We start from the raw sequence: 13,830 nt of genomic DNA on the forward strand, positions 1-13,830 counted from the left end.
TTTCCTGGGGGAATGATATTCTCCTTGACAGAGGAGGTATAGCAAGACTCATTGTTTGTGGGGAGATGAGTATGTTTGGTGTCCTTAAGACCGCCCCAGTTTCGGTATTCACTAGGAGGACTCATAGGACGCTGTATATTACTCACAGCTGTGATTTATTATAACAAAAGGCTACGAAGCAAAGTCAACAAAGGAAAGGCCCGTGGGGTAGAGTCTGGGGGAAACCAAGTGGAAGCTCCAAAAGTCTTCTAACGGTTACAGAGGGTGTGCTCAGTTCTTCCAACATGAGTTGTGACAACACGTGTGAAATATTGTCTCCTAGTTTCATCAGAAGCTCGGTGAGTAGGTTTTATTGGGGGCTGGTGACATAAGCACATAACCTGCTTAGCACGTACCCAACCTCCAGACTCCCAGAAGGAAAGCAGGTGTTCAGCATACATCAGGCTGTTTGTACAAACAGTTCAGGCACAGTCAGTCACCCTTATCTGTTCTGGGAACCTTGGAACCCCTCCTGAAGTTCAAGTTCCCGAATGCCAGCCAAGGACCAACGTTCCAAGCAGGGCTTTGTAAGGAGAGCAGACTCATGCTTGTTCTGTGAACTCCTCTTCCCTGAGTGATTCCATTATTACTTAAGCTGTTGAGAAAGGGATATTGATGGAGAAACTTTTCAGAATCCAGGAGAGTCCGGTGTTAAGGAAGAGGTCCTGTTTCTAGAAGTGAGAGTTGAGGCTGGGGAGAAAAGAGAAGGATTCAAGGAGGAATTGCAGAGCACAGAGGATTGACACTCGTCCCGGTCTTATGTCCACATGCAGGAGATTGCAGAGGGACAAGGAGACCTGGAATGTGTTTTAGGAAACCCAAGAGAGGCGAGAGGACCCAAAAGGAGGAAATGCTCATTAGTATATAAAATGCTGTAGATAGGTGGGAATTACGGGGACTGCAAAAATGCTGTTGGGACTTCTTTTAATAATGTGTAAATTGAGTTTTTGGGTTTTTTTAACTTAAAGTTATCTGTATACGTTAAGCAAGACTTAGTCAGCCAATGCCTTAAAAACTTTCCTGCCCGTCACATCTTTCTGTTTTCTTTGGATTACTTTACAAAAGCCTTGTTTTCAGATTTTTTTTTGTCATTGATCTGCATTATTTTGTTTGGCTTAGATTTCACAGGCAGATAGAAATGGATGAGCTTTGGGAAAGCTAAAAAAAATTCCTTGAGCGTTACTGTGTACTTCTCTCTGGCAGGGACAGAAGCAGCCAAAAAGCATCTCTTCCTTTCTGGATGGAAAAGTAATTCTGTTTGTTCATTAAGAGGATTGTGTTTGCTATTCCATTCATCTCATTGCTGCTTGCTGTCGAAAAATGGACATTGAAAGCTGCTTGTTTTGAGTCCAACATCCCCCGTGGATGATGAAAGAGTTTGCATTTCCTCCTCTACCCTGGGACATCTCCCAGACTCTCACTTCTAGGTCACCTGCCTCTCTCATGCTTCATTTCTCTTTGTGGGTTCTCCATGTTCAGGTTGTATAGAACCTCTGAGATGGATGACCGTTATAAAGAGTCATGCGAACCAAAAGCGGCTCTTCCTTTTACTTACTATAAAAATGTATCAGAACCTCATTTACTTGGGAGAAAAAGAAAAACGTTTTTGTGTCTGACTTTGAGTAGTGTTAAGGAAATGCTGGTGCCTCCTCTCTCACATTCCAGAGGATTCGGGGATAGGAAACTCTTGTGTGTGGTAGAAGTTGGAGATGCCGCAGTGCCGAGTGTGGCATTTGCCATCCCAGTTACCTTAAGCCTGGCCTTACTTCGTTGGACTTCAGGAGGGCAGATGCATACTGTGTTTGAAGTGGTTTTAATTCTCTGTTTCTTATTCTGACATCCCAGGGCTTCCAGCAAAAATTCTCCTTCCACAGTAAAGAGATTGTGGCTATCAGCTGTTCCTGGTGCAAGCAGGCGGTAAGTTTGGGGATAAAATAAAGTGGGCTCGTGTTTTATCAAAATCGACTTATGTCATTGCTGGAGTTCCTGTCTGTAAGTGGAACGTTATCCTAATTTATGTATTATTTCTCTCATAGGATCTGTGGAGGAAGAAAGACAGATCAAAACTATAGAACTATAGCATAAATGAGCTGGAAGAAACTATAAATTAACCCCTTTATACATTGAAGCCTGGGATCACAGATTGGAAAATCCTCTCCTGGTTCTGTCCCTGGGTTTAGAATCAAGGGCTTTTCACTCTTACGCCACATTTTCCCCACTACATTAGATTGTCGATGACTCCTATAGTGGGAGATTGCAACCTTAGATAATCCCTCTGACACAGAAATTCAGGCATCTTGGTTCTTCTGTTTTGGATGTGGGCAACTTTTTTTTTTATAATGGGGCTATGTTAGGATAAGAGTGGTCTTGTATCCTTCTTTAGGTTTTGATGTTGTTATAGTTGGCTGTATGCTCATTGAAATGTAAGTCTTTCTTACATTTGAACATATATACTGATCAGGATCCTTTTCCTCTCTTATCTGTCTTTTGTTCATTTTTTAACAGCTCTGTCCCAACTAGATGGTTTATTTTTTTGTTTGCCTGTGGACCTGTTTTTTTCTTTAACTAGGCAATGTATACTCTAACTCATAAGTTGGCAAACTATGGCCTGTAGACCAAATCTGACTGCTGCCTGTTTTTATAAATAAAGTTTTATTGGAACACAGCCATGCCCATCCTTTATGTATTATCTCTGGCTACTTTCATGCTACAGCAGCAGAGTTGAGTAGTTGGGGCAGAAACAGTATGACCCTGTAAGACTAAAATAGTTACTATCCAGTCATTTTATAGAAAAAGTCTGGACCCCTGCTCTAATCTCTCAATTCACCTGTTTTTTTGTTGTTGTTGTTGTTTTTGTTTTTTTGAATGACTGTATAATTGCGATACCTTGTCCCCTCACTGCACAGCCAACCTGAAAAGAAAGGGCTGTGCTGTTTTAGCGAGGGTAAGGGCTTGAAGGAAAACATCAGGACTCTACACACAACGGCTTTGCCTGCCAAACAGAGCCATAGGGCAGGAGCAGAAGATGCATTTAGTTGAAACACATGAAACTGACATTTTTGTGGGTCAAAAACTTTTGAATTTTGGCAGTTCCATCAGGTTCAACCTAATAATCTCTCTGGCGTAATTTCCCTAGGCCCGCACCTGTCGGGCCGGCTTGTCCTGTAAGATGGATTTCCCTAGGCCCGCACCTGTCGGGCCGGCTTGTCCTGTAAGATGGATTTCCCTAGGCCCGCACCTGTCAGGAGGATCTGCTGTCACTAGGGAGGGACGCCTTGGTCTGGAAAGCTCAGTGCTTGCTGTGTGTCACCCTCCTGGCACATTTTTTATTCTTGGCATTTCCATCTCCTTTCAGTTAATTGTTACACGAATAATCTTTGTGCTTCTGTTCAAGAACATGTTCACAAACATAAGGCCATCCTAGTCCTTGAATGAGACTATGCCATCAAAGTAGTATCTCCACCTGGACAGGAAGAAGCAGATTTAGGGCCCAGGGGTCCCCAACTCTGTGCTGCTGGTTTCCCTGATCTGGTGAGATGTTACTTGCCAAATGGCATCAAGCCGGCCTCAGATAGGATGTGCCCGCTCGTGCCCCCGTAGCTGCCAGGTGGTGGTTAGGCGGTTGATCCAGGGTTATTTAATTTGGGAACTCAGTCCCACTTGACAGTGAACACATGTGCTCTCTTTTTATTAATCTGTAGTCCAGTTGAATCACTAAAAAACAACTTTCGCTTGACCCCTGTGGCAGAGTTTTGGTCAGTTCCAAGTATTGATATCTTTGAGTTTCCCAGGTTTACAACGTGATTTTTCAAGGACTGAAAACACAGAACATTTTAAGACAGATTACAGTGGTGGTGTATTTTAACACTACAGGTAATTCCTTCTAGGATATGTGATGTCAAACAATTAAGTGCCTTCTATGGGCGCTTCCTGCAGCAGAAAATAAAACTGGGTTTGGGAGCTGGGTTGCATGGATTCAGGTCCTGACTCTACCACTTAGAAGTCCTGCAGTTTTGGACATACCTCTTAGTCTCTCTAGATTAGAGATTACTCGGGTATAAATTGAGAGAGTTGGAGTAGGCAGTCTCTGAGATCCCTACCATTTTAGAAATGCAACGGCCATTCATTTGGGGGTTTATTTGAATTGCTAAAAGAAAATCACTTTCTAAAAAAGGAATTCAAATGACATTTCTCTGGTATAGCAAATTGTTTGCAGATCACAAGTAACTGGTGGTAGGGGGAATTATTTATTATCTTATTAATTAGTATTTCACGCTTAATTAATTTAGTAATTTGCCATGGATAATGTCAGATCTTGAAGATATTCAGCGATAAAGACAATTTCCTTGATGTGACATAATTGGGGTGGCTATATTTGCCAGTTTTCCTGAAACAGCCCTAATTTATGTCTGCTGTTCCAGCATAATTATTACCAGCGCTCCCTTTCATTCTTAAAATTGTTTCAGTTAAGATGATAAATTATGTGGTCATAGTAAGTGTAATCCAAGTAGAAGCTAATGTTAATGGGGATTTTATGTTTATTAGAAAACAAATGTTACCACTCATTATCACTTTACAGTCACCAAAAAAGATGATTGAAAATGTGATTGGCCTGGGCTTCCCTGGCGGCGCAGTGGTTGAGAATCCGCCTGCTAATGCAGGGGACACGGGTTCGAGCCCTGGTCTGGGAGGATCCCACATGCCGCGGAGCAACTGGGCCCGTGAGCCACAACTACTGAGCCTGCGCGTCTGGAGCCTGTGCTCTGCAACAAGAGAGGCCGCGACAGTGAGAGGCCCGCGCACCGCGATGAAGAGTGGCCCCCGCTTGCCACAACTAGAGAAAGCCCTCGCACAGAAACGAAGACCCAACACAGCGAAAAGAAATAAATTAATAAAAATAAACTCCTACCCTCAACATCTAAAAAAAAAAAACCACATGTGATTGGCCTAAGGTTACTCAGTCCATTGGGGTATAAACTTAAGGCCCTAGAACTGCGGTATCATTATGATCATTATATCTGCTTTTACGTCCTTTCGAAAACAAAAAGCACTTTAGACTTGCCAAGTATGACGTGACCATTATTTTCTCAGTGGTCCTAGACAAACCTAGCAGAAGCAGTCTTTTTGTTCCCTCTCAGATTAACAGCTCTCTAGAAGAGACATCTTTCCTGGGTCCCCTACACTGGAAGGACGACCTGGGAAGGATTTACATCTATGGATAGAAAAAGGAGAGGCAGATGGTCGGCATTGCCTTTCTGCTTGCCTTCGTTTCCTTCTGGACATCGTCCCAGATCAACCAAGTCTGTCACCGGCGCAAGCCAAGTGAAACAAAATTATGTGCAGTTAGCCTTCGTAGACCCCTCCAAGTCTCTAAGGTCTTTATGTAAATATCCTATTAAAAGCTTATCAAATTTTAGCCGGCTTGTCCTGTAAGATGGATTTCTTGTTATCAATCGTTATCAGTTTGTAAAGTGGAATGAATTTGAAATCTGGTCTCTAAGTTCTTGGGGCTGGTTGGGCAGTGATGAGAGCGTGTGACCTCAGAGAGAGAGTGTGTGTGTGTGTATGTGTGTGTGTGTGTGTGTATACATGCACTTATTCCTTCTTGTGGCAGCATCGTCCTTTGCACAGAATTGTTTACTGGCCTGTTTTTCCCTTTAGTTTCACAATAAGGTGACCTGCTTCATGCTGCACCAGATTGAGGAACCCTGCTCCTTGGGGGCTCACGCTGCTGTTATTGTTCCGCCCACGTGGATCATTAAGGTGAAGAAACCTCAGGTAACTGCCGGAACCCTGGTGCTGCTGGGCCAGCACAGAGAAAAAGTAACTGCTGCTTCTTGCTCTTCTCCCCCTGACGAATCTCTGGGTTCTTACAATCTCTGCTCACTCATCCCCAAGGTCCTCTGCTTCCCAGTTCATCCCATTAGCCCATCACAGTTCTGCGTTGGGCTCTCTCATGGAACCAGCCTCCACCTCCTAAAGAAATCAAAGTTCCACAGCAGGAGTGTTTCCTCCCCGCTCAGGTGTTAACGTTCTCTTTGATGGGTGCTCTCCTGAGTTCATTAAGGACCCGTAGCGGGTACAGCTGATTCTCACACAACTCTCTTCTCTTCCAGCCTGGGCAACCCCAGGGAGTGGCTGTGAGGGCGCTCTGTGCCATTGTTTGGTTGCTATTACCACCACTTCCAACCCGAATGCAGACTGTGGGTCATGACCTTCCCCAGTACACAAGGCCTGCTTAGAGAGCAACACTCTTTTCTTAAGGCAAAGTAGAATTTATCCTCTTAACATCTAATCTCATTCTGTATTCCATCCTCATTGTACTTTCTGTCCTGGAGAGTCTCTGCTGCTATATTCTGGGAGACCTTGGTTGTTTTTCAACAAGGTCCTAATCTGTGATAGAAACATTTCTACCTTTGTACTGTACATCTTAGATAGTCATCTCCAAGTTATGGGATGGCAGACTTTTAATGTTACAGGGAGAAGATTATACCTCCCCCGGGGTGCGGGTACCTCAGGCAGTGCTCTTGAATGTAGTATCTTTAAAAGATATGGCAGTCCTACTTCAGATGGTCTCCAAAATTATCATGTAGTGTATTCTCATTGACTCAGTTTTATTTAAAAACTGGTGGATCAGGGACACTGTTTTGCTTCATGTGTTTTATATAAAAGTTTTGCCTCTGATGAGTAACATGTAGGAATCATCTTTTCAAGTTACAATCCATGGAAGCCCTTGGGAACTGTTTTCCAGAGGCGAGTACAGTATCTACACATTAAAAAATGAAACATCTAGTTATTTTTACGTTTTAGAGCTGAATGTCACGAGATGCTAAGTAAGTTGTCCAAGGTGACATAGCAAGTCAATTACAGTACTATGTCTGAGATTCAGGTGTACTGATTTCCAATTTGGTGTTATTTTAAAACCTCTTTAACATTTTTACTTCTTTGTGTGTGTTTTTCCCCTAAAATTCAGTAATCTCTCCATGTGCTGTATAGTAAATATTCAGTTAAATCAACACGTTTTTCATCAAAAACCTTGATGGTATCAAGAAGGCTACTAGGCATTGTGATATAATAGACAATCCTTGCTCTGAAGAACCATACGGTTATTTTAAGGAAAGATCAGGGAGAGCTTCATGAAGCAGGTGGATTTCATTCTGCCTCCTTACAGATGGGTGGGATTGAGGTCAGTGGAGAAGGAAATGACCAACAGGAGAATGGCACAAGCAAGGATACTTTGTCCAAAATTATCTTCATGGGACCGTGAGACTAGGTTGACTGCTGTGGAAGGTTTGTGTAGGAGGTGTGTAGGGCATGAGCATAAGGTTGCTCAGGCCTGACTGGGGGAGATTTTTGATTCATGTAAACTTTATCCTTTTAAGCAAAGGAGTGATAGAGGAAAACTGTATTTTAGAAGAAAACAACTAGCATGAGTGTGTAGGATGACCTAGTGGTATGGGATTTTGGGCCCCTGAAGATAGAACAGAAAAATCAGAAGACTACCACTCTGCAGAGAAATTCTAAGTTTACTTTTCTAAACTTTAAAAATTCTTTTGGTTGTGGACATTTTCAAGCAAGTGAAGAGAAAGAGAAGGTCATAATGAATTCCATAACCATGAACTTTGTTTTCTGGTGTCACAGATATTTTTAATGTTCATAAAGACATAAAACAGATTCTATACCTGAAACACCACAGATAATACAGAAATTTGACTTGAAACACAAACTCTGCAATTACCATTTCACATCCTGAATTGCTGTTGCAGTATTCAGTAACACATTAGTCATCACTTCTTTCTAACTAGTCACTTATTTCTTTCCTATAAGGAATACTACTGACAAAACATCATACTCACTCATCTCTTCCTATAAAGGCACTTCTTTACTATGTGTCTTGTTCAACATTATATTTAAATATACAGATTTTAACTCACTGTCAGAATTCTGGAACCAAGACCTCATATACCTGATATATTCCTGTTTGAGGTCAGGTCCTTCTTGGTCTTCATTTCAATCAATGCTTTTCTCATCCTATGTCTAAATAATAACCCTTAGTTATTGGTGTGTTATATCATTAAACATCTTTTTCTATATTCATCTTTTCTGAAAAGGAACTGATCTGCAATGCCGATACTAGTAAACATTAAAATAACTAAATAAGACACTTGAGCATAAAAGCGTATAACCCTGAACTTTTCTGCTATTATTGTTTCACCTAACCCCTGCCACACCATATTTTCTTTTTTGTAGTTAAATTTGTTTTGAGATTCACATGCAGTTGTAAGAAATAACACTGAAGGATCCCATGTACCCCTTACAAACTTTCCCCTCATGGTAACATCTTGCAGGATCATAGTATAACATCACAGCAAGGATCTTGACATTGATTAGTCAAGACACAGACCAATTCCATCTCCCTATGTTACCTTTTCAGAGCCACATCCATTTTTCTCCTGGTCCCACCCCATTTACTCTGTCTTCCCCAAAGTGGAAGTCTTCCTTTTTTTCTTTTGCTAGAGTATTTTAAAGCAGATTTTAGCATACCACTTAATCTGTAAATGCTTCATTTTGTTTCCTGAAAAGATAACACTTTAGAAAGACAACTACATACAATTGTCTCACCCATCAAAATTAAATAATTTGAGGTGGCATCCTTACAATATTTTCTGGTTGTTTCAAATATATCTTTTTTTTACAGTTATTTTTTTCAAATTAGGATCCAGAGTCTACAACTGCCTTTTTGTTGACTGATCTCTTAAATCTCTTTTAACCTATAGCAATCTCCTCTCTTATTTTTCCTGCCATTTATTTATTGAATAAATTGGGTCACTTAACCTGTAGAATATCTCATATTTTAATTTTGGCTGACTGTATGCTTATGTGTTTTAAAATGATTTTCCGTATGGCCCATATTTCTTGTAGAAATATGTAGATATAAAGACATTAGATTCAGGTTTAACTTCTTGGCAAAAGGACAATATGGGTAATGGTATCTTTTTCTATAGTGTAGCTTTTAAAGGAACATAATATCAGGTTGTTCACTGTTAGTGACGTTAAGATTCATCTGTGAACTCAGGAGCTGTCATCCTAATCCATCTATTATAAAGTTGTCCATCAGTCTTTCATCTATAATTTTATCCATTAAGAATTGTTACCTAAATCTGTTATTTCATTAGGGGTTGCTAAAGGGTGATTTTTCCAGTTTTTACTCTTCATTTTTTAGCTACAATTTTTCTATAAAGAGACCTTTCCCTTATGACCAGCAAATACATAAAAAATGCTTACTTGTTTGCCCTTAAATTTTCAGAGTAATAACTTGGTATCTTAGCGACTTTTATTAAGTGGCTGGTTGGTGGGGGTGTTTTTTGGAGAGTAGTTCACAGTCTGGATGCTAAAGTCCAAAATTTTTTTCATCACGGACCTTTTTATTATCTTCTATGATTCAGTACATCGTAATAATAAGAATGAAAGCTAACATTTATTGAACGCTTTACAGGTGTTAGGAAATATTTTAAGTACTTTACCTTCAGTATCTCATCATCACAGTGCTCTATGGGGCAGGTATCCTGTTAGTCCCATTTTGCAGCTAAGGAAAGTAAGGAATAGAAAAGTCAAATAAATTAGCTGGGACTATATAATTATTGAATAGTTTGAGATGGCATTTGAACCCAAGAATTGTGATTCTGGAAACCAAGCTTTTAATGATATGCCATGCTGCCTTACCGTGTTACTGTAGCCAGCCTTGCTGAATCAGTTGTAAAATTTTGGTGGTCCCTCCTCCTCCGGGCTCCAACGCCATTAAGTAATTTAATCAATTAACTAAGTTCTGTGTAAAGGGTAGTGTATGATGAGCTTGGGGGCAGGGTTGCAATAGAGTAGTTCTGAAGAGCTCTGGCTTGCAAGCCAGGCTGCCTGGGTCCATAACCTTGCTCTGCCACTTACTAACTTGGTTAATCTCAACTTAATCTCTTCTGTTTCAGTTTCTCAGCTGCAAAGGTTAAATAATACTAGTACCTAACTCATAGGGCTTTCGTGAGGACTAGTGAGCTAAAAAAGAAAAAATAAAACACACAGGACAGCACCCGGCTCATTGTAACCACTCAAATGTTAGCTCTTGTTATTTTCCTTCTTGTTGACTTTTAGGGGTGCAGGGTATCAGGTGAAGCCACACAACAGCAGATAGCAGCAGTGGGTAGTCATACGGGGGTCAAGATAGAAGTTACTGATCCCTGAACCATCTGTATTACGCTGAAAGAGGATGTAAAGAGGATGAGATTTCCAACGGAGAGGGTAGAAGTAGACAAGGATAGGGGCCATAGCCTGGCACCTACTCTGTTTCCAAGCGCACCTTGAAATACTACTGTAACTGTTGTATTTCACACTGTAGTGGGATTGTGTATTCACTAACACAATGCCTAGCCCATGGGAGAGAGTCAAGACCTGATCATTTACTGAATAAAAGAACGGAAGAAGACTGGGAGAACATCCATACCCAGAAAGTGAGAGGAGGAAGAGAATCCTGCGAGATAGAGAGAGAACTATGGTTGCAGTAAAGTTTCATTATTAAAAATGAAAAGAAAAATAGGGCAGTCATCAATGTTAAATTCTGTAGACACGAAAAAAATCACAAGGATTGAGAAAAGTCCTTGTGTTTGGGACCAGAGCATTGATGACCATAAAAACTATAGTTTGTAGAGCGTGGAGTATGGGTGGCAACCTGTTAGTGATGGTGTGGAAGCAGTAAGATTAGAGAATTTGTTGGAGGTATTGGGAAATGATCCAAAAAAATAGAATTTGGAAAGTAGATAAAGAACAGATAAAATGTTTTTCAACTTTTAGAATTTATATATCTTTCCTTTATGTACTTCTTTATTTTTCTATGACACTGCTTAAAAACGATAAAGGAGAAGAGGCTTAATTGAATTAAGTAAATGTTTAATTAACCACATTCAAAGTTGCTGTTACATGCAGTGAGAGGTCCAAAGATGAATTAGATGTTCATTTGATGTCCACAAAGAGTGTCCTCCCCAGTGGGGAAAATAGACACAGCCATCTAAATCATTGGTCAGGGTATTTGTGGATTCTGGAGAGGAATTCAGCCACATGTAAATCTTTAATGAAAGAGTAGCTTTCAGATGTCTGGGAAGGTTTGTCTTTTTGATCAGTGTTCATCCCGTGGGAGAGATACATATATGGTGGTGAGAGGAAGGGGCCAGACAGGTTGGTTGAAATAGCCCTGGTCAGTGAGATGCCTACACATCTGAGGCAGAGAGAGGTAAATGCCACCTAAGATGTAGAAACACAGTGAAGACATGAAGCAGAATTGAGCAGCTTCAGTCGTGGAGAGCAGCCTAGGCTCAGTGGAAAATCTGTCATCTGTGCTTGGTTTTGAAGGATGTGGGCGGCATCCCTGGGAAGAGGGATGAGGAAGAACAATGCAAGTTGGTAGGACATAACTGAGGACAGCAGTGAAGATGGGTCATCAAAGTCAGCTTTATTTGTGATGTTTGTGTCTAAACAGATGAGAGAAGAAGAGTAAAGGAAATCTGCTGGAGTGTATAATGGTCAGGAGAAGTGGGTTGTAAAGAGGTGGAATTAAACCATATATTTTCCTTCTCTGTTGAAAGATGGCTGGTTCTGAGTGGATAATTACTCCGTGACCAGCTGTGGAGTTGGGAGCTGCATGAAAGTTTGATGGTAAGGGAAATGAGGGCTGCCTGGATGATTTGCTGGGTTTCGTCACCAGATTACTTAGAGAGACCTAGAAGTTAAAAGATGATGGACGGTAGATGACTGGAAGGAATTAAAACGACAAGAAGACCAGATTTCAACAACCAAACCTGAATCTGTTGATATAAAGTAAACGTATATTTAAAGTTACAGATGTCAGTGTTCGGACTGAAAATGTTAGCAATGATATTTTGACTGGATGAACGAGTTAAAGATGTTCAGCTGCGAGTGTAAGCACTTGGAGCTGGTGGAGCAAGACCTGTGTGACATGAACTTTTCGTGGGTCAAGTTTGGGGGGTGGGGGGACACTGCGTTTTTAATAACTAACATCGTTCTCCACTTAATGCTTTAAAATTTGGCTTTCCCAGTTAAAAAAAAATCATAGGGAAAAGTCTATATTAATACATACAGATTTGACTCTTTTGAAAGCTACTGTATATATCCCACACGATGGACATTTTACAGTTTATTTAAGCCAACTCCTTACCAATGGATATTCATATTCTTTCTAATGGTCTACTTATAAAAATGTTGCTATCAACTCCTGCCTAGCCTTGTGTTGCCTTTCTTCATGCTAGTCCTTATTCCTTATGACTGGATGATCTTAAAATGCTGGGGACCCCATGATATGTAATAGCAATGGCCAACAATCTCCCTCAATGCCCAGGTGACTTTCTTTGATTAGTTCTAAAGGTCAAGCGATACTTGCTGTGATTTGGCCACATACGCCTGAGAAGCTGCGGAGACCCTGTCCTTAACTTTGGAATGAGTTTTCTTGATCCTTCTGCTTACCTGTCCTCACAACAACCTTTGCTGCAATGGTACAGCTGAAGCAGGGCAAAGTGAGAACGTTCTTTAATAGACAAAGTCCATGGATTGCTCTCTTATTATCCATCAGAGTTTTGTCCAGTGTATGATGGAGGAGGGCTTCATCTGGAATGATGAAGTGAGATATCTTCTCTTTAGATCTGTTATTATTTAGATCCTTTGTGATCCCATCACCTGAGGAAATCCCTGAAGGGTAATAAGAGTAGTACGTTAGGCTTCATTCACAGCTGAGTGATTCACCCATAAGATTTTGTAACAGCCCAGGAAGGAGTCATAACTATGATAAAGATTGTGTTGATAGGATCATTTTTGTGGCAAGGTAATTCTGCCCAATACCTGGTACAAGAAAACAAAAGGCCTTTATCTTTTCTTAGGACTTTAACAAAAGAGTGGGCACAGAATGTACAGGGGGTGAATGCTGTTGGAATCAGAAGAATGTAAAAATCCAAATGAGAGCACAGTATTTCACTGTTTGGAAAGTGTTGAACTTGCAAAGTGAACCCTTTGTATCACTGAGTTAGCCACCCTTGTTAAAAGGGCTGCTTTGTTTTAGGACACAGGACAAGTATTAAAGGTTTCTTGACTGTATCACCAACAATTCTAGACAATAACATCTTGGCATAATTTTTTCATTCTTGGAAAGTATGTTTCGTTTAGCTCTCACAATACTGACCAGGCAGGGTAAGTGTTAGTGTGGATAAGCAAGGCTAGAAGACTTGTCTTGGCCAAAACACAGCCCGAATCTGCCTTCACGTCCATCTGTTCCTCGTTGAATTACGCTGCCTTCTAAAAGAAGTGATATATTGAGACAGAGATACATATTTACACGGGAACAGAAGGAAGCCTGGGGAATTTGGATGTGTGCTGTGAAGTTCCATACTGCTTATCTTTTGCTATTTGACCATCCGTAGGGCTGTAAGCTTACTCAGAGCTCACATAGAAGCGTCCAGGTACTGTAAGTCAACCACTGTGCTTTATTTTTGCTCCCTCCTTGTTCTGTGGGATGATGGCCTCAGATGTGTGTGGCTCGGTGAGGCTCAGAAGCACTTGTATCTGTGTTTAAAACAAAGGCCGTTTTGTGTGTTTGTTCCCTGTTAGAGTTGAGCTCCCCGCCTGCCCTGTTTTCGGACATCAAGCCTTATTTTGATGTGTTTTTCTAACCTCTGTTTCTCAAACATACTTGATCATCAGAATCACCTGAAGAACTATGATTTCTGTGATCAGGCAAGTTTA

The 13,830-nt window shown here is 40.9% G+C and overlaps 1 protein-coding gene across 2 annotated transcripts in view; it reads left to right on the plus strand.

Moving 5' to 3' along the window:
* The window catches only part of DGKI (diacylglycerol kinase iota), a 452,138-nt gene that overhangs the window by 217,215 nt on the left and 221,093 nt on the right, over positions 1-13,830 (plus strand). For both annotated transcript variants that reach the window (XM_030759800.2, XM_022580220.3), the window contains exons 7-8: positions 1,885-1,956; positions 5,701-5,817. In XM_030759800.2, the coding sequence (XP_030615660.2) occupies positions 1,885-1,956; positions 5,701-5,817 (189 nt within the window). The remainder of the gene's footprint in view (positions 1-1,884; positions 1,957-5,700; positions 5,818-13,830) is intronic.

The sequence above is a fragment of the Delphinapterus leucas genome, chromosome 9 (genome assembly GCF_059928025.1).
Source record: "Delphinapterus leucas isolate spDelLeu-1000000601 "Yukka" chromosome 9, BTC_Dleu_Yukka2, whole genome shotgun sequence".
Classification (NCBI taxonomy): Eukaryota; Metazoa; Chordata; class Mammalia; order Artiodactyla; family Monodontidae; genus Delphinapterus; species Delphinapterus leucas.